At 40.4% G+C, this 16,122-nt stretch overlaps 1 protein-coding gene across 1 annotated transcript in view; it reads left to right on the top strand.

The window, feature by feature from the left end:
* LOC125904520 (fibrocystin-L-like) overlaps nucleotides 1-16,122 on the top strand; it is a 63,565-nt gene that overhangs the window by 30,178 nt on the left and 17,265 nt on the right. The window contains exons 39-55 of the mRNA XM_049601980.1: nucleotides 126-1,098; nucleotides 1,815-2,063; nucleotides 2,454-2,603; nucleotides 4,075-4,249; nucleotides 4,638-4,794; nucleotides 4,927-5,083; nucleotides 5,462-5,671; nucleotides 6,523-6,652; nucleotides 7,777-8,018; nucleotides 8,771-8,907; nucleotides 9,093-10,122; nucleotides 10,934-11,125; nucleotides 11,386-11,537; nucleotides 11,869-12,028; nucleotides 12,576-12,747; nucleotides 13,080-13,168; nucleotides 13,322-13,485. Of these exons, the coding sequence (XP_049457937.1) occupies nucleotides 126-1,098; nucleotides 1,815-2,063; nucleotides 2,454-2,603; nucleotides 4,075-4,249; nucleotides 4,638-4,794; nucleotides 4,927-5,083; nucleotides 5,462-5,671; nucleotides 6,523-6,652; nucleotides 7,777-8,018; nucleotides 8,771-8,907; nucleotides 9,093-10,122; nucleotides 10,934-11,125; nucleotides 11,386-11,537; nucleotides 11,869-12,028; nucleotides 12,576-12,747; nucleotides 13,080-13,168; nucleotides 13,322-13,485 (4,539 nt within the window). The remainder of the gene's footprint in view (nucleotides 1-125; nucleotides 1,099-1,814; nucleotides 2,064-2,453; nucleotides 2,604-4,074; nucleotides 4,250-4,637; nucleotides 4,795-4,926; nucleotides 5,084-5,461; nucleotides 5,672-6,522; nucleotides 6,653-7,776; nucleotides 8,019-8,770; nucleotides 8,908-9,092; nucleotides 10,123-10,933; nucleotides 11,126-11,385; nucleotides 11,538-11,868; nucleotides 12,029-12,575; nucleotides 12,748-13,079; nucleotides 13,169-13,321; nucleotides 13,486-16,122) is intronic.

The following is a 16,122-nucleotide window of genomic DNA, read 5'->3' as shown; positions in this document are numbered from 1 at the left end:
GCTTCATCATCATCGTCTTGTCTGGAGCTGAAGTGTGTTTTACTTAGAGTTCAGTCACCTCCTGAAATAAAGTGAATGCCTATACAGAGCTTTTTGTGACAGCTTGGTGTCTCTGTGTCCTGCAGGTAACAGTGGGAGGTGAGCCCTGTCAGGTGATCAACAGCTCTCACTCTGAGATCATCTGCCACCTCAGCCACGACAGCGAACTTCCCATTGGCGTCCCTCTCCCCGTAGCCATCAGAGTCAACAACCTCGGCAGCGCCATCTTTGCCATACCAAATGAGCTCGACCGGCGTTTTGTTGTTCTGCCTGTGGTCGACTCGGTCTCGCCTGCTATCGGCAGCCCTACTGGCCACACACGGCTCCTCATCGAAGGCTCTGGCTTCTCCTCAGGACAAGTGACAACTGCCAGTGAGCCGTGCGCTGTTGTGTCAGTCAATTACACGTTCATTACCTGTGACACCTCTCCTTCTCAGCCACACACTGGTGATGTCGTCTTCCAAATGGGCAGGATCCAAAGTTCCTGTTATTCAAACTGCTCCTTCACATACTCTTCTTCCGTCACTCCTGCAATTGCCAGTATTTCCCCCGACAGCATCAGCGATCCAACCACTGTCACCATCTCTGGTTCAGGGTTTGGCGACAATGTCGATAACGTGGCAGTTTTTGCCAGTGCCTCAGAGCTGGAAGTCACTGCCGTGGCTGATGACAACATCCAAGTGCGAGTTGATGCTCTGCCTGCAGGCAACCATCCAATTGAAGTGATTGTAAGAAGCAAAGGCCTTGCATCCGGATCTGTCACTCTGAGCAGCCATGCCCAAGCCACCCTCAACCCCGACATGGGCAGCGTGGAAGGAGGAACTCCTCTTGTCTTCACTGGGAATGGGTTTGCTCCGGGGAACACAAGCGTGATGGTTGGTGATGAACCATGCGAGATTGAGGAAGTGATGCCAGGAATGCTTCGCTGCCTGACACCTCCCCACGATGAGGGGCTGGTAACCGTCATCATCCAGGTGCTTTCAGTGCAGTATCCTCCCCTCAACTTCACCTACTCTGCAGCTCACACTCCTGTCATCAGCTCCATCAGCCCTACCACTGGTAATTATGTTACTCTATATTCTTAAGTCATAGTAACACTACCCTGTAACAAGAAACTGGTCAGGAGAAAAGTTTGTTACCTTATTTGAGATGGAATTCATTCGATTTACTTAAAGGAATAGATCACCCACAAAATGTCCATTTGTATTAATTATGCCATGTTACATTGAATTTAGGAAGAAAATTAAAGAAAAAAATTAAGAAAGAAAATTCTTAATGAATTGTAGTAAAAAGGCTGGCGGTATTTAACAACAACAAAATTATATCAAATATAGTTTAACATATGTGTGTATTGGGTGCAGAAGTGTTTTAAATAGTAGTGATATGGTATTTTTACCCAGTGGTAAACCTTGATCAGAAAATAAATCAATAAAAGAATCATTGCAAGTAAATTACTGCAACAAATATCATCTGACTGCAGTTGCTTGTTTTCTAACAGGAGTGTATACAGAAAAGATCAGTAAAACAGAAAAACAAACTAAGATCAATCTGTGAGAATGAAATGTACGTACATAAAAAAAATCTCTAGATCTCTAGAGCTTTATGTGGCCTTACAATTTCAGTATAAAGAATTAATCCTCAATGATTAAAGTAACTTGATTTTAACCTGACAACAGGAGAAAACACTGTCTTAAGTTCATATTGTATACATCCAGTCCCATGTAAACCTTCTCTCATCATTACCTTGTCTTTCCCTCTCTGTTTATTTATCACAGGGCTGGGTGGTGCAGTCATCACACTGACGGGTTCAGGATTTGGCACCGACTCTCAGCACATCTCTGTCAACATAAACCATGTCCCCTGTGTTGTGTCTACAGTCTCAGACACACAGGTTCAGTGCACGGCAGGAGACAACCCAGGAGGGGCATACGAAATCATGCTGCATCACCAGGTCAAAGGTTACGCTGAGTCAGATGTCACGTTCAAGTATGAGCTGACTCTGAGCAGCGTGCAGCCAAACGAGGGTGAGCAGAGAGACGGTCTAAACAGAGTGTGATATACAATGACTATCAGAGGGGTCAACTTTTTCTCCAAGGCATATAGGGAACCTAGTGCAGCTCAACCAAACAACAAAACCACACTACAAACATTACAGCTTGCATCACATATTACAAAAGGTGGATCCAGTGTCAATAATTTAATTGCTCCCTTTTACATTCAGTGTTTGACAGAGGTACTCCAAACTTTGATTTGACCGAGGAACGACCTATACTTTTGTGTTCCTCAACTTGTTCCATCGAACCTGTGGGACTCTAAATCTCCTGTGTGGTGGCAAAATCTGATATTCTTCAGCAACAATTCAGTTTTAATATTATCATACTGAATAAGTTCTTTCTCTCTAATCTGTGATTCAGGCAGTTTCGGTGGTGGCGCCCTGCTGTCTGTGCAGGGCTCTGGGTTTGACCCACACAACTCCACTGTGACGATCTGCGGGGAGGAGTGTGAAGTTCAAAGAGAAATGTCCACATCAACCCGTCTGTACTGCCAGTCTCCAGCCATCAACGGTAAATTCAATTTACTGCATTTCAACCAGGATTGTCAACTCAGATCAAACAAAAATAATAAATAAAATAACAGTCTGCTAATCAAATGCACTGGTGTCCAAACTTCAAACTTCATTTGAAAGCCTTGAAAAGATCATTTTGTGATGCTCTTTATTGTAAAAACAAAATAAGTTTTCATTTAGACAGAAAGAAATTCTGTATGATGCTACATGTCCTAAACGTGAGGGGTCGCACTGCTTCCCAGCATTGGACACTTGATGGGCATGCCACTAAACATTTGGGCTGTCTGCTCCTGGATTCCAAACTGGACCAACATCTGGATAGGATCTTTCTCTTATATTATGAAAACAGTTCACCTAAATGTGTTTCTAAAAAAAACATGTAGGGTGAGAAATAAGCCATGTTGTTGCTGAATATGTCTTCATTTCAGATCGCCAACAGTTTGTTTAAAGGTTTTTCAGTAGTTTCAGAGCCCGCGAGTGGTGCTGGACACCCCTGGTTTGTATAAAGTAACCTACGTTGAACTTTATGCAAACAAGGAGCAGACACCCCATCCTTCAAAATGCAACACTGCGCTTCCATAATGCAATGCACGGCTGCTTACATAGAGAATGAATGGGATATAAATGTGGGTAATGGGGTAATGCCTCTAAGCTGCAGCAGTGAGGGAAAAAAAATAGTGGCCTGTGGTGAAGAAAAAACAAATATAACATTTGGCATCAAGCTGGGATTGGCTTTTACTTTATCTTTTGCTGGTGATACTGTTTACAACAATCAATAATTTCAGCCAATAATTTCTGTAAAGTATACCTTTAGGTGTCAGATCTTTCTCTTGAGGAAAAATATACATGATTTTAAATAGAGATTTGGCCTTGTGAATAGCAGTTCAGGGAACAATCTCTTCATAAGGATCCATATTAGTTACTGTAGATTTTAAGTAGAGTCAGTAAACTAACAACACAGATATGTACAGAGTATTTCTAATTTATTTATTAATTGTAATGCTGCCATTATGACGGGAGGCACAAAGAATTTTTATTGTCATATCTGAAGCCATGCCTATAATCTTGTACATCCCACAAACACAAAGTAATCATTATACTGCTTCTCCCAATTAACACCTTTGTTTTAAAGGATACAGAGCACAGGGTTTTCTGATCATTCTTTGTTAAGAATGTGTTCCTGTTGGTGTATGATTTGTTTTGTTCTCGACTCATGATGACAAACCAGTCCTGTCTAAGTTGAACTTTAAATTAAGACTAATGGAGACAGACTGTCTATGAGGAATGTTGCCAGCCTTACATATGAAATGATGGTATGTCAGATAAGATGGCATGTCAGATAAGACAATAACTTGTCATGGACGATAAAACATCTAAGGCTTGTTTGTTATCTCTGAGCACACATCTTAATTCTTCCTGTCCTTTTGTTGTTAAACTGTGTCTGTCTACTTGTTATTGTCTGCCCTCAGAGACTCAATCAGTGGTGAGCTGCGTGGTTGCCGTCAACAACCAGATGGATTCCGTCAACATATCAAATGGCTACACCTACAAATCTCAGTTGACTCCCGTGATCACCGAGGTTTCTCCACGCAGAGGAGGCACAGCTGGAGGCACCCGGCTCACAATCACAGGCTCTGGTTTCAGGTGCAGTAAAGGAAGAGACTTTGCAGTGTACAGAGGACACAATGGAGAGTCACACCCAGATTATGAACCACTGGTTAAGAATTAACCGCTCAAGTTACACCACACAATTGTTTTTGTTTGATGGAATGTCTTGGCTTTCATTGTTGGTTAAATGCAAATACATGGTGTTACTTTTGGCACGTAATGATTTCCAATACACAACCAGAATGAGAAAAGTCATACTACAGTATATCACATAATTGTTATCTAGTATTCTATTGTTATGTTAGAGTTATGCTATTGTATCTTTTATATATTTTTATATATACATACAGTCATCTATCTGATCCATCTCTCTGTTATTTCATCAGTTATTTATGTATTGTTCACTGTCTTTCCCTCCTTACAGCACCGACATGAATGAACTCAACGTGACCATCGCAGGCTCTGTGTGTGACGTTCAATCCACTAACAACACACACATCATCTGTGTTACGAACGCTCAGCGACAGTCACAGGAAACCAAAGTCAGAGTCAGCATAGGAGACCGAGGCATCGCCAATATGGTAAGAAAGGACAGTCAGAGCCCCTGACTTTACCCATAACACAGTGTCACGTCTGTTTCACATATATTGAGACTGATTTCATATCTCTATAATATATGCTTGTCTTAATCCAGTACTTTTCTTTTTCTTCAGGATAATGCAGATTTCTTCTACATTGACGTGTGGTCGTCCAGGTTCACGTGGGGTGGTCTGTCTCCACCTGAGAAGGGCTCGTTTGCTGTCATCTCCAAAGGCCAGACCATCCTGCTGGACACCAACACCCCTGTGCTGAAAATGCTCCTCATTCAAGGTACAAAAATGACTCTATAACAGGTCTTTTGAATATTTATCCATACAGACATTCTGAATTTGTATGATACAGATAAGTCTTTTCTAGATTCAAAATTTGTCAAATGTTTCTGCTCAAATCTTCTACTCACTCAAGAATGTTTAAGAAGTTAAATATATTCTATATATACAGTATATATAATTTTTGGGTGCAGCATTTGTAGGATCATTAGAGAGGCTGTTGATTTTTTTGCACAAAAACAAACAAGACTTTATTTGTCCCAATCAGGTAATATATTTAAATGACACCTCACATACAGTGTAAATGCACAGTACAAGAATATAAAACTCTTTTTGCAACCAGTATTTGGTTTGTAATTTGCTGTTTCCTTGTGCTCAGGAGGGTCGCTGATTTTTGATGAAGCGGACATTGAGCTGCAGGCAGAAAACATCCTGATTACAGATGGTGGACGGCTTCAAATCGGCCAGGAGGGAGCGCCATTCCAACACAAAGCCATCATTACACTCCATGGAGACCTGCGGGCACCTGAACTTCCTGTCTACGGAGCCAAGACGCTGGCAGTCAGAGAGGGAGTGTTGGACCTGCATGGTATGAACACACACAAACATAGACGGAAAGATGAAAGGTTACACCTCAACAACTACAAAAAAAACATTGCTTTATTTAAGTTGAAATTCAGAGGGTTTTTTAATAAATCTTAAAACACATTAACACAAATCAAACATTAGGAAAGATAAATAAGCCTGTTCATAACTAAAATTAATTTACCACACTGTGTAGCGCTTATCCATAATGGCGAGGTGAACTAGTTAGTTAACAGTTAGTTACAATTGAAACAAATTGGCCAGTTAGCTGTACTGTTTTTCCAAACGCACGGACAGTCTTGTGAGCCACAATGGTTTGTTATTGGCTTTTCAAGCAAGAGCCTCTGACACACCGTCCCTCCAGAAGCCGCCAGTGGAAGTGCAGAGGGGGAAGCTAAAACTGTCCTAAAACTGTTGGGACTTACTTTAGCAGCTAAAAGCAAGCACATTCGGATATACTGAAAGAATCTCAAGTGCAGCTCAATTTTATACAGTTTATATAAGCAGTAGGGGGTCCCTGCTCTGTCTCTCTTTCAGCTAAGGGGGCCTGAAAAACATTGATAACCACTGCTTTAAAACATGTCTGGAGGGGGACTTTAAATAAGAGTGTGAATTGTACTGAAGCATGCATTTGTTGTAAAAGGATCAGAATACATCTTCCACTACAGTAATTTCCACTAAGCAACAGTTAAACAGAAATAGTCCTGACCCAAACATTCCAAAAGCGGTGATTACATGTCATTATGTCACATAATGGTAAGCTGACAGGGTCATTTGAGTCTTGTGTCCTGAAGGGGTGTTATTATTAGTGCCACCTCATCAGCCCTCCTCATTGTTGACAACCTGTTTCTCCAGGTATTCCAGTTCCTGTCCCCTGGACACATCTGGCCCAAACAGCAACCAGTGGCACCGTCACACTAACTCTGATGAAAGCAGTGACATGGAAAGCTGGAGATGAAATTGTCATCGCTTCCACCGGCCACAGGTATAGCAAAGTCATGTATTCATGCATGTCGAAGCAGAAACCAAGATAATGGGGATTTTTTTTTTCTTAAATGCGGTTATTAATAAAGAAAGAAAATAACATCATATGAGAACTGAACCACAGTGACCGCTGCTAACTATGTTTTGTCCACAAAACAATATGGCTGAGGTCTAATTTATTAATCTCCCTCATTTGTCGTCCTCCTGATTTAATAGACCAGACCTAGGATGCATCCCAGGACAATTATGAACATGTCCACAGCCTCAAATGTTCATCTCACAGAGCAAGATAACAGGAATCTAAATATACAAGAAATATAAATTTATAAAGTAAAACAGAAGTGGTACCAAAAAAGTGTGATATTTTAGAGCTCCCCATAAATTTTTCTTCTTTCCCCTTTTTGGAAAGCTCAAGTCTTTCAGCCCTGGCCTTATGTGAAGTCAGTGACAATGATCAATAATGAGCCTAAAAAGTATAAAAATATAATTTTACAACTTAAATATGTCAAACAGTTTGACTTAGAGTCTTAAAAATTTAAACCCTTTCCTCTCATCCTCACGGTTCCTGTATTTTTTGTGATTGAGTACATAAACAGAAAAACATGCACACACACACACACACACACACACACACACACACACACACATACTCACACCTCCAGGCGAATGTGTGACAGGTTGTTTCATAACTGTGTGTGTGAAGTCAGGCACCCTCTGAAGACGATGTCAGGATTATACCTTAAATTAACCAAATCCTATGAAGTTGAAATAAATCTCAACAGAGCAGCACAGAAAAAGCACTCCTGGGAGATAAACATAGAAATAAATGAATACCTTATACACACATTCGCCTCCCCTTAAAGGTAAAAAAAAAAAAAAAATCAAAATTTCACGCCAATAAAATATGATCACATAATTATTCAGCTGAAATTGTAGTTCCTATGTCAATATTTGCTGTTACAAGAAACACTAAAGGTCACAGGTGGATGGATTTACACATTTAATGATTTACACAGCTCTGAGTTAGCCAGTCTCATATACTGTATTACCATATATTCTGTAAATGGACACTGGTAAGACAATGCCATTGAGCTGCAGGAAGAAATCATTTGTTTCTTTTTTCAGACACAGTCAGAGAGAGAACGAGGTGAGGAGGATCGCCGCCGTGTCAGCCGATGGCATGACCCTAACCCTGACCGAGCCGCTCGAGTACACTCACCTTGGGGTGACTGTCACACTGCCTGATGGTACTGTGTTTGAGGGCAGAGCTGAGGTGGGTCTCCTCACCAGGAACATCTTGGTACGAGGCTCCCAACACCAAGAGTGGAATGACAAGATAGAAGCCTGCCCCGATGGATTCAATACAGGTACTGTGTTATAGCTTTTTGCTGATTTAATTTGACACTAAACGCTGTGTCAAAGTTAGGGATGAGAGGTATAAAGCCGCTGTCAGATAGAGAGAAGAGTTTACTATATCCATTTTCTGTTTGTTTGTTTTTTTTATCATAAGCAAGTAAAGATATGCAATATATTATGTAAATATGCAATAAATAAACACGACTATTGTCTACATAAATTACACAGGCAGCGCAACATAAATGACACTTTAACACTCATATTATATTATATTATATTATAGGAAATTAGGTAGTCAGATCTGGTCTCCCCCAGTGGTGACTCCATGGCTATGGCCTTGCTCTAAGTTAAGGCTGCAACTAAACATTATTCTCATTATCAGCTAACCTGCTAATAGCCCAGAGCCTGAAGTGACTAAAACCAAGAAAATATCAGAGGGTGGTGAAATTTTTGATTGAAAAAAAAATAAATAAATAAAATGTGATTGTTAATAAACTGATTCATCCACTAATTGTTTCTTTACTTTAGGTTAACATGTGGTAATTTAAAAAGTAAGATACTGTGAACTTTTGAAACTGTAGAAATATAATAGTTTTTAGAGCAATTCAACAAAGACACAAAATTAAAAGATATTGTAGACATTGTATACTTGAGTCCTACACTTTGGGCATCATTTTGTTTAATTATATTGACATACTAAAAGCACGGTGTAGTATATTATCACAGGGGTTAACAATAACATCTTTCTGTCTCTGTGCTGCAGGTGAATTCGCAACTCAAACCTGTTTCCAAGGGCGGTTTGGAGAAGAAATCGGCAGTGATGAGTTTGGAGGCTGCATCATGTTCCACGCACCCAGACCAAATGAGAATCTTGCGATCGGCAGACTGGAATATGTTGAGGTGAAATGCTTCAAACTGTTTTACTGCTGAAACTCTTTTTTTACAGCTGACTTTTAGTGAAAGGATTAGTCTTGTTTTTTTTTTAAATCTCCTCAGTCTCACAATGTGATCATTTTTGTTCCTTTTGTATGCACTTAGTATGTACCAAAAATTGAAATTATAAACTTTATGCTTTTATGCAACAGGTCTTCCATGCAGGACAGGCCTTCAGGCTGGGACGTTACCCCATTCACTGGCATCTGATGGGAGACATCGACTACAAGTCATATGTTCGGGGTTGTGCCATCCATCAGACCTTCAACAGGGCCGTTACCATCCACAACACCCACCGGCTACTGGTGGAGCACAACGTCATCTACAACATCAAGGGTGGGGCCTTCTTCATCGAGGATGGCATCGAGACAAAGAACATCCTGCAGTACAACCTGGCTGTGTTTGTCAAACAAAGCACCAGCCTGCTAAATGACGATGTCACTCCAGCCGCCTACTGGGTCACCAACCCTGACAACATCATCCGCCACAACGCCGCTGCTGGAGGCACCCATTTTGGCTTCTGGTACCGCATGCACAGGCACCCCGATGGCCCGTCCTATGACAGAAACATCTGCCAGAAGAAGGTCCCTCTCGGTGAATTTTACAACAACACCGTGCACTCTCAGGGCTGGTTTGGCCTTTGGATCTTTGTAGACTTCAACCCCATGAAGGGAGGACACTGCTGGTCCAATACCCCCGAGCCCGCTGTCTTCAACTCCCTCACCACCTGGAACTGTGAGAAAGGTGCAGAGTGGGTCAATGTGGGCGCTGTGCAGTTCAACAACTTTGTCATGGTCAACAACGAGAAAGCCGGTATTGAAGCCAAGCGCATCTTGCAGTGGGCGGTAAGTGGCTTTGGAGAGGAAGGAGGAGCGATGATGTCAAACAGCACCATTGTGGGCCATGTGGACGAGCTTGAACTGGGAGATGACTTCTGCACACACAGAGGTATCATCGCACCATTGGATGATGGCCTCAGCGTCCATAACACCAAATTCATCAACTTCGACCGCAGCTCTTGCGCAGCCATTGGGGTGGCCAGAATCGATGGGACATGTATTGATCGTTGTGGTGGCTGGGCTGTCAGGTTTAGTGGTATCGAGTACTTCAACTCACCCCACAAGGCCGGCTTCAGGTGGGAGCATGAGGTGCAGCTGGTGGACACTGACGGCTCCCTCACAGGTACTTTTTAATCTCTTGCTGTTCATTTTTTGAATGCACATATTTATCACATATTATGTTGAACCATCAGATAATCAGTCTGCATGTTTGTTATTGTCAGCAAATCCCTTGAAAAGACCAAAGCCTACAATACATCCCTACCTTGTCTGTAACACTCAGCTTACTGGTTCCTACTGAAGAAAATAGGTGTAAAATATATAGTTTTATTTTTGACAGTTTTTTTTTTTTAACTAAATGTTTCTCACACAGCTTTGAATAGTGCATTTGATTGGGACTATTTTCTGTGGTGGATTAATACACATTTAGAGACCTTTTTAAATTATGTCTGGTCTAAAATGCATGGTGCAAGTGCATTTATGCACTTGGGGTAAAGGGGGTGTATTTAGGCCCTTGATTAATCACAGTTTTTTTTTGAGCATAACATGAATTCAACCAAATACAGCGTCAATACCAGACGCCTACACCCATCGCATTGTTATTTACATGGAGGATTTAGCAAAATAGAGAAGTGAGCATTTTGCATTGTGAACCCGCCCATATAAGTGCATCTTAGTATCTGAATAATGTGTCAAGTACACCTGACCACACCTCATTGTGAAGTGTAGAATATCACCAGATTTAAATGATTTACAGGGTTATCAACTGCCATGAAAATCAGAAACACAGACATATTATCAATATGATTATATTTTTATCACCATAAAACAGCATATGTCAGGTTAAAAAGTCAGGTTGTTGCAGCTGAAGTGGTCTTATCCTTCATCCCTGCATCATCCTAATCTCTTTGTCACTCATGTTTCCTTGTTTTCAGGAAACATTGACCACAAAGTTGTGCCTATGAGCGGCTTGCTGGATCCTGCTCACTGTTCCCAGAGTTCCGAGTGGAGTGTGGCTTTCCCTGGTGCTGTGTGCGATGAGACAGTCAACTTCCATCGTTTGGCGTTAAACAACCCAACACCTCACTCTCTGAGGGCCAAAGATGTCATCTTAACCAACTCACATGGTATTACACAGTCAGACTATCTAAATGTCATGTCGTAGTTGCAGAAGCAGTGGCCTATATTTTAGTCTTTATTGACCTCTACTGGTGATTTGTAGGAATTGCACAAGATCTTTGTCATGAACTCTACTGAAGGAAAAAAAATTGAAATACAATAAAATTAAGTGAGGTGTAATCCTATATATAGATGTATTTGTAATATAAATCTGTCTTGTCTGTTATTTGTATTTTTAAATGTGCTGTTTTTAAACTCTCTATTACAGGCACCAGTGCGGTTCCCTATTTAAAGAAACGAATTACTCATAAGTTTGGCTGGATGGCCATGCTGCCCTCTGGACAAACGTACAGGTGGTTCTTTGACAACATGGATCATATCACCAACATCACTTACAATGCAAAATTCTATGGCTTCAAGGTGAATGAAAGATCCTTCACATTTTTTGAAGTATTGAACATATTTGTACATATTTCTAATTGTTGTTTTTATAATCTGTGTTATATATTGTAGCATAATTCACATTTATTTCATTCTTTTTATTTTATATTTCTATATTTTTTATTATATTTCTAAGTTCTCTGTGCCTATATACAGTATAAGACCATCTATAACATGTCTAAATAAAATGTTCTGATTCTTAGATAGAAGCAAATAACAGGACGACACTATATAAGTGTACATCAAATATTAAACAAATTCTCTGCTTATTTACTGACGCTTTTTGCTTGTACTTATCTTTCTCAAACAGTCAGATCAGTACGTGATCATCAACCACAACTTCACACAGAGTCCTGACAGATTCCATATCATTGACGATAGAAACGGCTCGTCCACACCGCTGAGCTTCAGCGACAACGAGAATGGAGACTGGTACTTCGACGACAGCTCCAACAACCTCTACTATATCGGTTAGACACTCTTTAATGTAAATCTGTTGATTTTATGCTTATTTTAATGACTGATTGATCATCAAGTTTTTTAAGCAAAAATGCCAAACATGGACTGATCTCAAATGTGAGAATTTGATGCTTTTCTCGTGGGGTTTTGAACTGTTGGTCAGACAAAATAAACTTGTGATGGGCATTTTCACTATTTTTTGACATTTTACAAAATAAAAAAAATCAATAGATTAAAAAAGAATAATAACTTTTTTTATTATAGCTCATAGATTGGGCAGCAGGACTGTTGGCTGCTGAAACATACATGGAGGTTATTTGAAACAGGAACTATTTAAACTGTTGGTATTTTTGTCTGTTTTTGGAAAAAAATAGCAAGTAAGTATACGCAGTATAGCTCTTTATATGGTACCTTTAAAAACGATCATAAACACTTGTCAGACCTGCCTAATTATGTCCATTATTTTCATTAGCAGTGTAATTGCTGTCGGTTTAAATCCACATCAGAACGCCATTGGATTTTATGATGACCACAAGCTGTAATTTCTTGTGTCTGCAGTATCTGGGAAGAGAAGTGAGCGCAGGCGTCGTAACAGCGTTGACCGCTCTTTGAGGGACACCAAGGTGAACTTAGGGGTCTACCGCTGCTTCTACCCTAACTGCATCGCACCAACACCACCACCTCCAGCCACGCTTCCCCCTTTACCCAGCCACCGGCCCGAAAACTTCATGTACGTTTAACCTCCTCTTCAACATGTTAATCATGACCAGGAAGAATTCAAACACAGCTCATTTCCTTCCTCCACTTATTCTGTTACTTACATAATACAATAATTTGAAAAAGACTTTGTTACAAGTAAGAGTACTACATTCAAAATCTTACTTAAGTAAAATTATGTAAGTATTAATAGCCAAGTAAAAGTACTTATGACGATGAACAGCCCGATGCATAGTGTTATATATTATCACTGATGCATTAATGTGAGCAGCACTTGTTTATTTTTATGTTTGTTTGTTTATTTTTGCAAACTTAAATGCGCTTTGTTCACGTGTTTCTCCCCAGTCTGTGGTCTGATGCCTCGTTCTGGGAAAATTCAGCTGAGAATAACTTCACTGTACCAGAAGAGGGCGCTGATGTGGTCATCCCGTCAGGTAATTTTGAACAACAGAATTTCATATTGTTGAATGGTTCATCGTGGTGACAGTGTTACTTTTTAATTCATAATACAAACAAAAATTTTGTATGAACCATCACATAGTAGAAAACTGTCATGATAATACCTTTGTATACCAATCACACCACAGGGGAGTGGGTGGTTTTGGACAGTGACACTCCTCCCCTCAACAAGCTGACGGTCATTGGAGTTCTGGAGATCCCCGACAACATGGGAAACTTGTCCTCCAGACCTGCTCATTCTGCACCTGAATACAGCACTGTGGTGATAGATGCTGTCTACATCTCCATCCAGGTCTGTGTCATCAGTAATCTCTCTCAATACCACAATTACCTAGATTAGGGGTCAGCAAACTTTTTGATATGATTTGCCATTTATTCTTCTTGTTAATCAGTGTGCCATATCAATATAATGTCAATCCCTCTGTCCTCAAAATGCCCCATAAAAACTCTGGCTATATCCTCACCTTTTATTGTTTGAGTCATTGGTTTCAATAAACAGCGGAGCTCTTCCCTCACAGTCAAATCACAGTATCCCACTATGACCGCCAAACGTGGTATGTCATTCACATCCACGCTCTCATCAAGGGCAATTCTTAAGTTGCAAACCCTCCATGTATTTCTGTCCCTTTGAATCATTCTGTCTCTCCTCTCTAAATTCTGAGGTTTTGCAAGTCACTGAACGCAGCACAAAACTCTTCGTTAGTTCCTTTTTCCCTTGCCTGCAGTTTGTAGGGTTTTGAATTGCAGGATGGATAATTGATAAGTCGATCCAATTAGAGCTGATCAGATCGATGGATAGGAGGAGCAGCTTTTTGTGTGTGAAAGCAAACTTTTAGTCACGAGACAACTTTCACCTTCACTGCTGTTGTTTATGAAATAGCAATGATGTGAAGGTGATGACAGAAACTCCGCTGACACCGTCTTGCTTGTATACAGAAAAGGTTTATTACAAGAAGTACAGCATCAAATCAAGCACCTAGGATTGCCTGAGAGAGGGTTTGAAGCCAATATGAACTGCTCTGAATAACAGCCCCAACTACCCTGCTTATATAGGTTGGTTGTTTTTGTGAAATGTGAGACAAAATGAAACAGATGACAGAGAGACACCCTAGTTGGACTTCACCAATCCTTGACCTGGGCCATAAATACCTTCTTGACCCTGGGCCCCTAACTGGTCATCTGACCCAGGGCGTCACAGTAGAATTTCAGATACTACACTGCGCCTGGCATTCTGCTGCTCCTTCTGTGCACACAGAGTTCACACACAATGAATGGTAGGCTTTATGTATTTCAACAGTGCTCCTCATGAACGCTCCATCACCAAAAACAGAAATCAAAACAGGGCAACCAATATCAAAAAACTCTCTTGCATGCTCACTGCTAGCGAGCCTTACAGCATGCAAGTGGTGGCACGCAGGCCCAAGGTTGCCAATCCCTGACCCAGATTATCACTTTAAAATGTTATTTCTTTTGAGAGTTTAACTTTCACTTTTAATGCTGTAACCTAGTGTTGTCAAGACACTGCCATTTCTAACTTTGAGACGAAACCTTAAAGAATATTGATTCTTTTGACCGTGAGGAATAGTTGACATTGAGGGCATACAAGTTAAATTTTTTTATTAAAAGATAAATATAACAAGGATCTAACATGACAGCGATGGCTTTTCTTTTTCTTGCTTAGTAGCAGAAAACAGAAGAATATATGAAGTAAACATAAACAATAAGAGAGCGAGAAAGCACACCAGGCAATAGCATATTGTTTGAAATATTCAGAGTTGATACAAATCAACAAATATTTTTTTCAACACTGCTGCATACAAGTCCTCCTCCCCCCACTGTTCACATGATAACAACATGACCATTGCTTAAATTCTGTCAGCTCCAATTGGTGTATTTTTCGGGGGAATTGCGATGAGAACGGCTACTGTAAAGACATTGGAATATCCTGCAGGTCAAAGCATTCCTCATTTGTTCTGACGTGAACCTATTTCAGAAGATTACACAGCACTATCATGTACAGGCAGCGGGTCAGTTGTTTGAGAGCAGCGCAACTCATCAGATCAGTTCCACTATTCACGTTATTGTAGTGTGGTGATACACACATAAAATATGGAACACTGGAATCATAGTGCGAAACTGTGTGTGAGTCTGTGTTCATACTGTAAATGATAATTTAGAACTTTTTCAGGTGTTGCCTTTGCCTCATTACTCCACTTACTCTTAAGTATAATCCAGAAATATATTCTCCCTAAAAGTCACGTGACTCTGAAAATGCTGGTTACATTTGTTTAAAATTGTACAACATTAGAGAGTGCCAAAATTATTACAGTAACCTGAAACCCCCTCAGTCTGCCGAGGGTTAATGACGTACACCTGGGGACACTTGTTAGCCTGTTCCAATGTGTGTTCACTGAATGCTAGGAAGGACTCAATGCCTTGCCTCTGGAGGATCCTTCCTTGGAAGGACTCATCCTACCAAGGAAGGATCCTTGATTTTGAGAAACACCAACAGACTAAATATACAAGGGAAACAAGGGTGTTAACAAGCAACAGGTGACAGCAAGGCTGATGAGGGACAGGTGAAACAAATCAGGGCACAGCAGACACTCAAAAAGGCAGGAAGTGAAGTTGACAATGAAAGGAGAGGTGAGTACATCAAAATCAAACAGGAAACACTACAAATAAACCCTTGAACCATGACAGCATATTGATTTAAATTCTGCGTTAATGTAAAAGTGACTAAAGCTGGCAAAGAAATGTAGAGGAATAAAAAGTACAATATTTGCCTCCAAAATGTGGTGGAGTAGCAGTATGAAGTAGCATAAAATGAAAATACTTAGGTAAAGTAGCCTATAAGTGTCTCAAAATTGTACTTGAGTACTTTGGTTACATACCAACACTGAAATCAACAGATGATCTGTATAAAAGG

Source organism: Epinephelus fuscoguttatus, linkage group LG17, assembly GCF_011397635.1.
Source record: "Epinephelus fuscoguttatus linkage group LG17, E.fuscoguttatus.final_Chr_v1".
Lineage (NCBI taxonomy): Eukaryota > Metazoa > Chordata > Actinopteri > Perciformes > Serranidae > Epinephelus > Epinephelus fuscoguttatus.
This window is presented reverse-complemented; position numbering and strand designations above follow the sequence as displayed.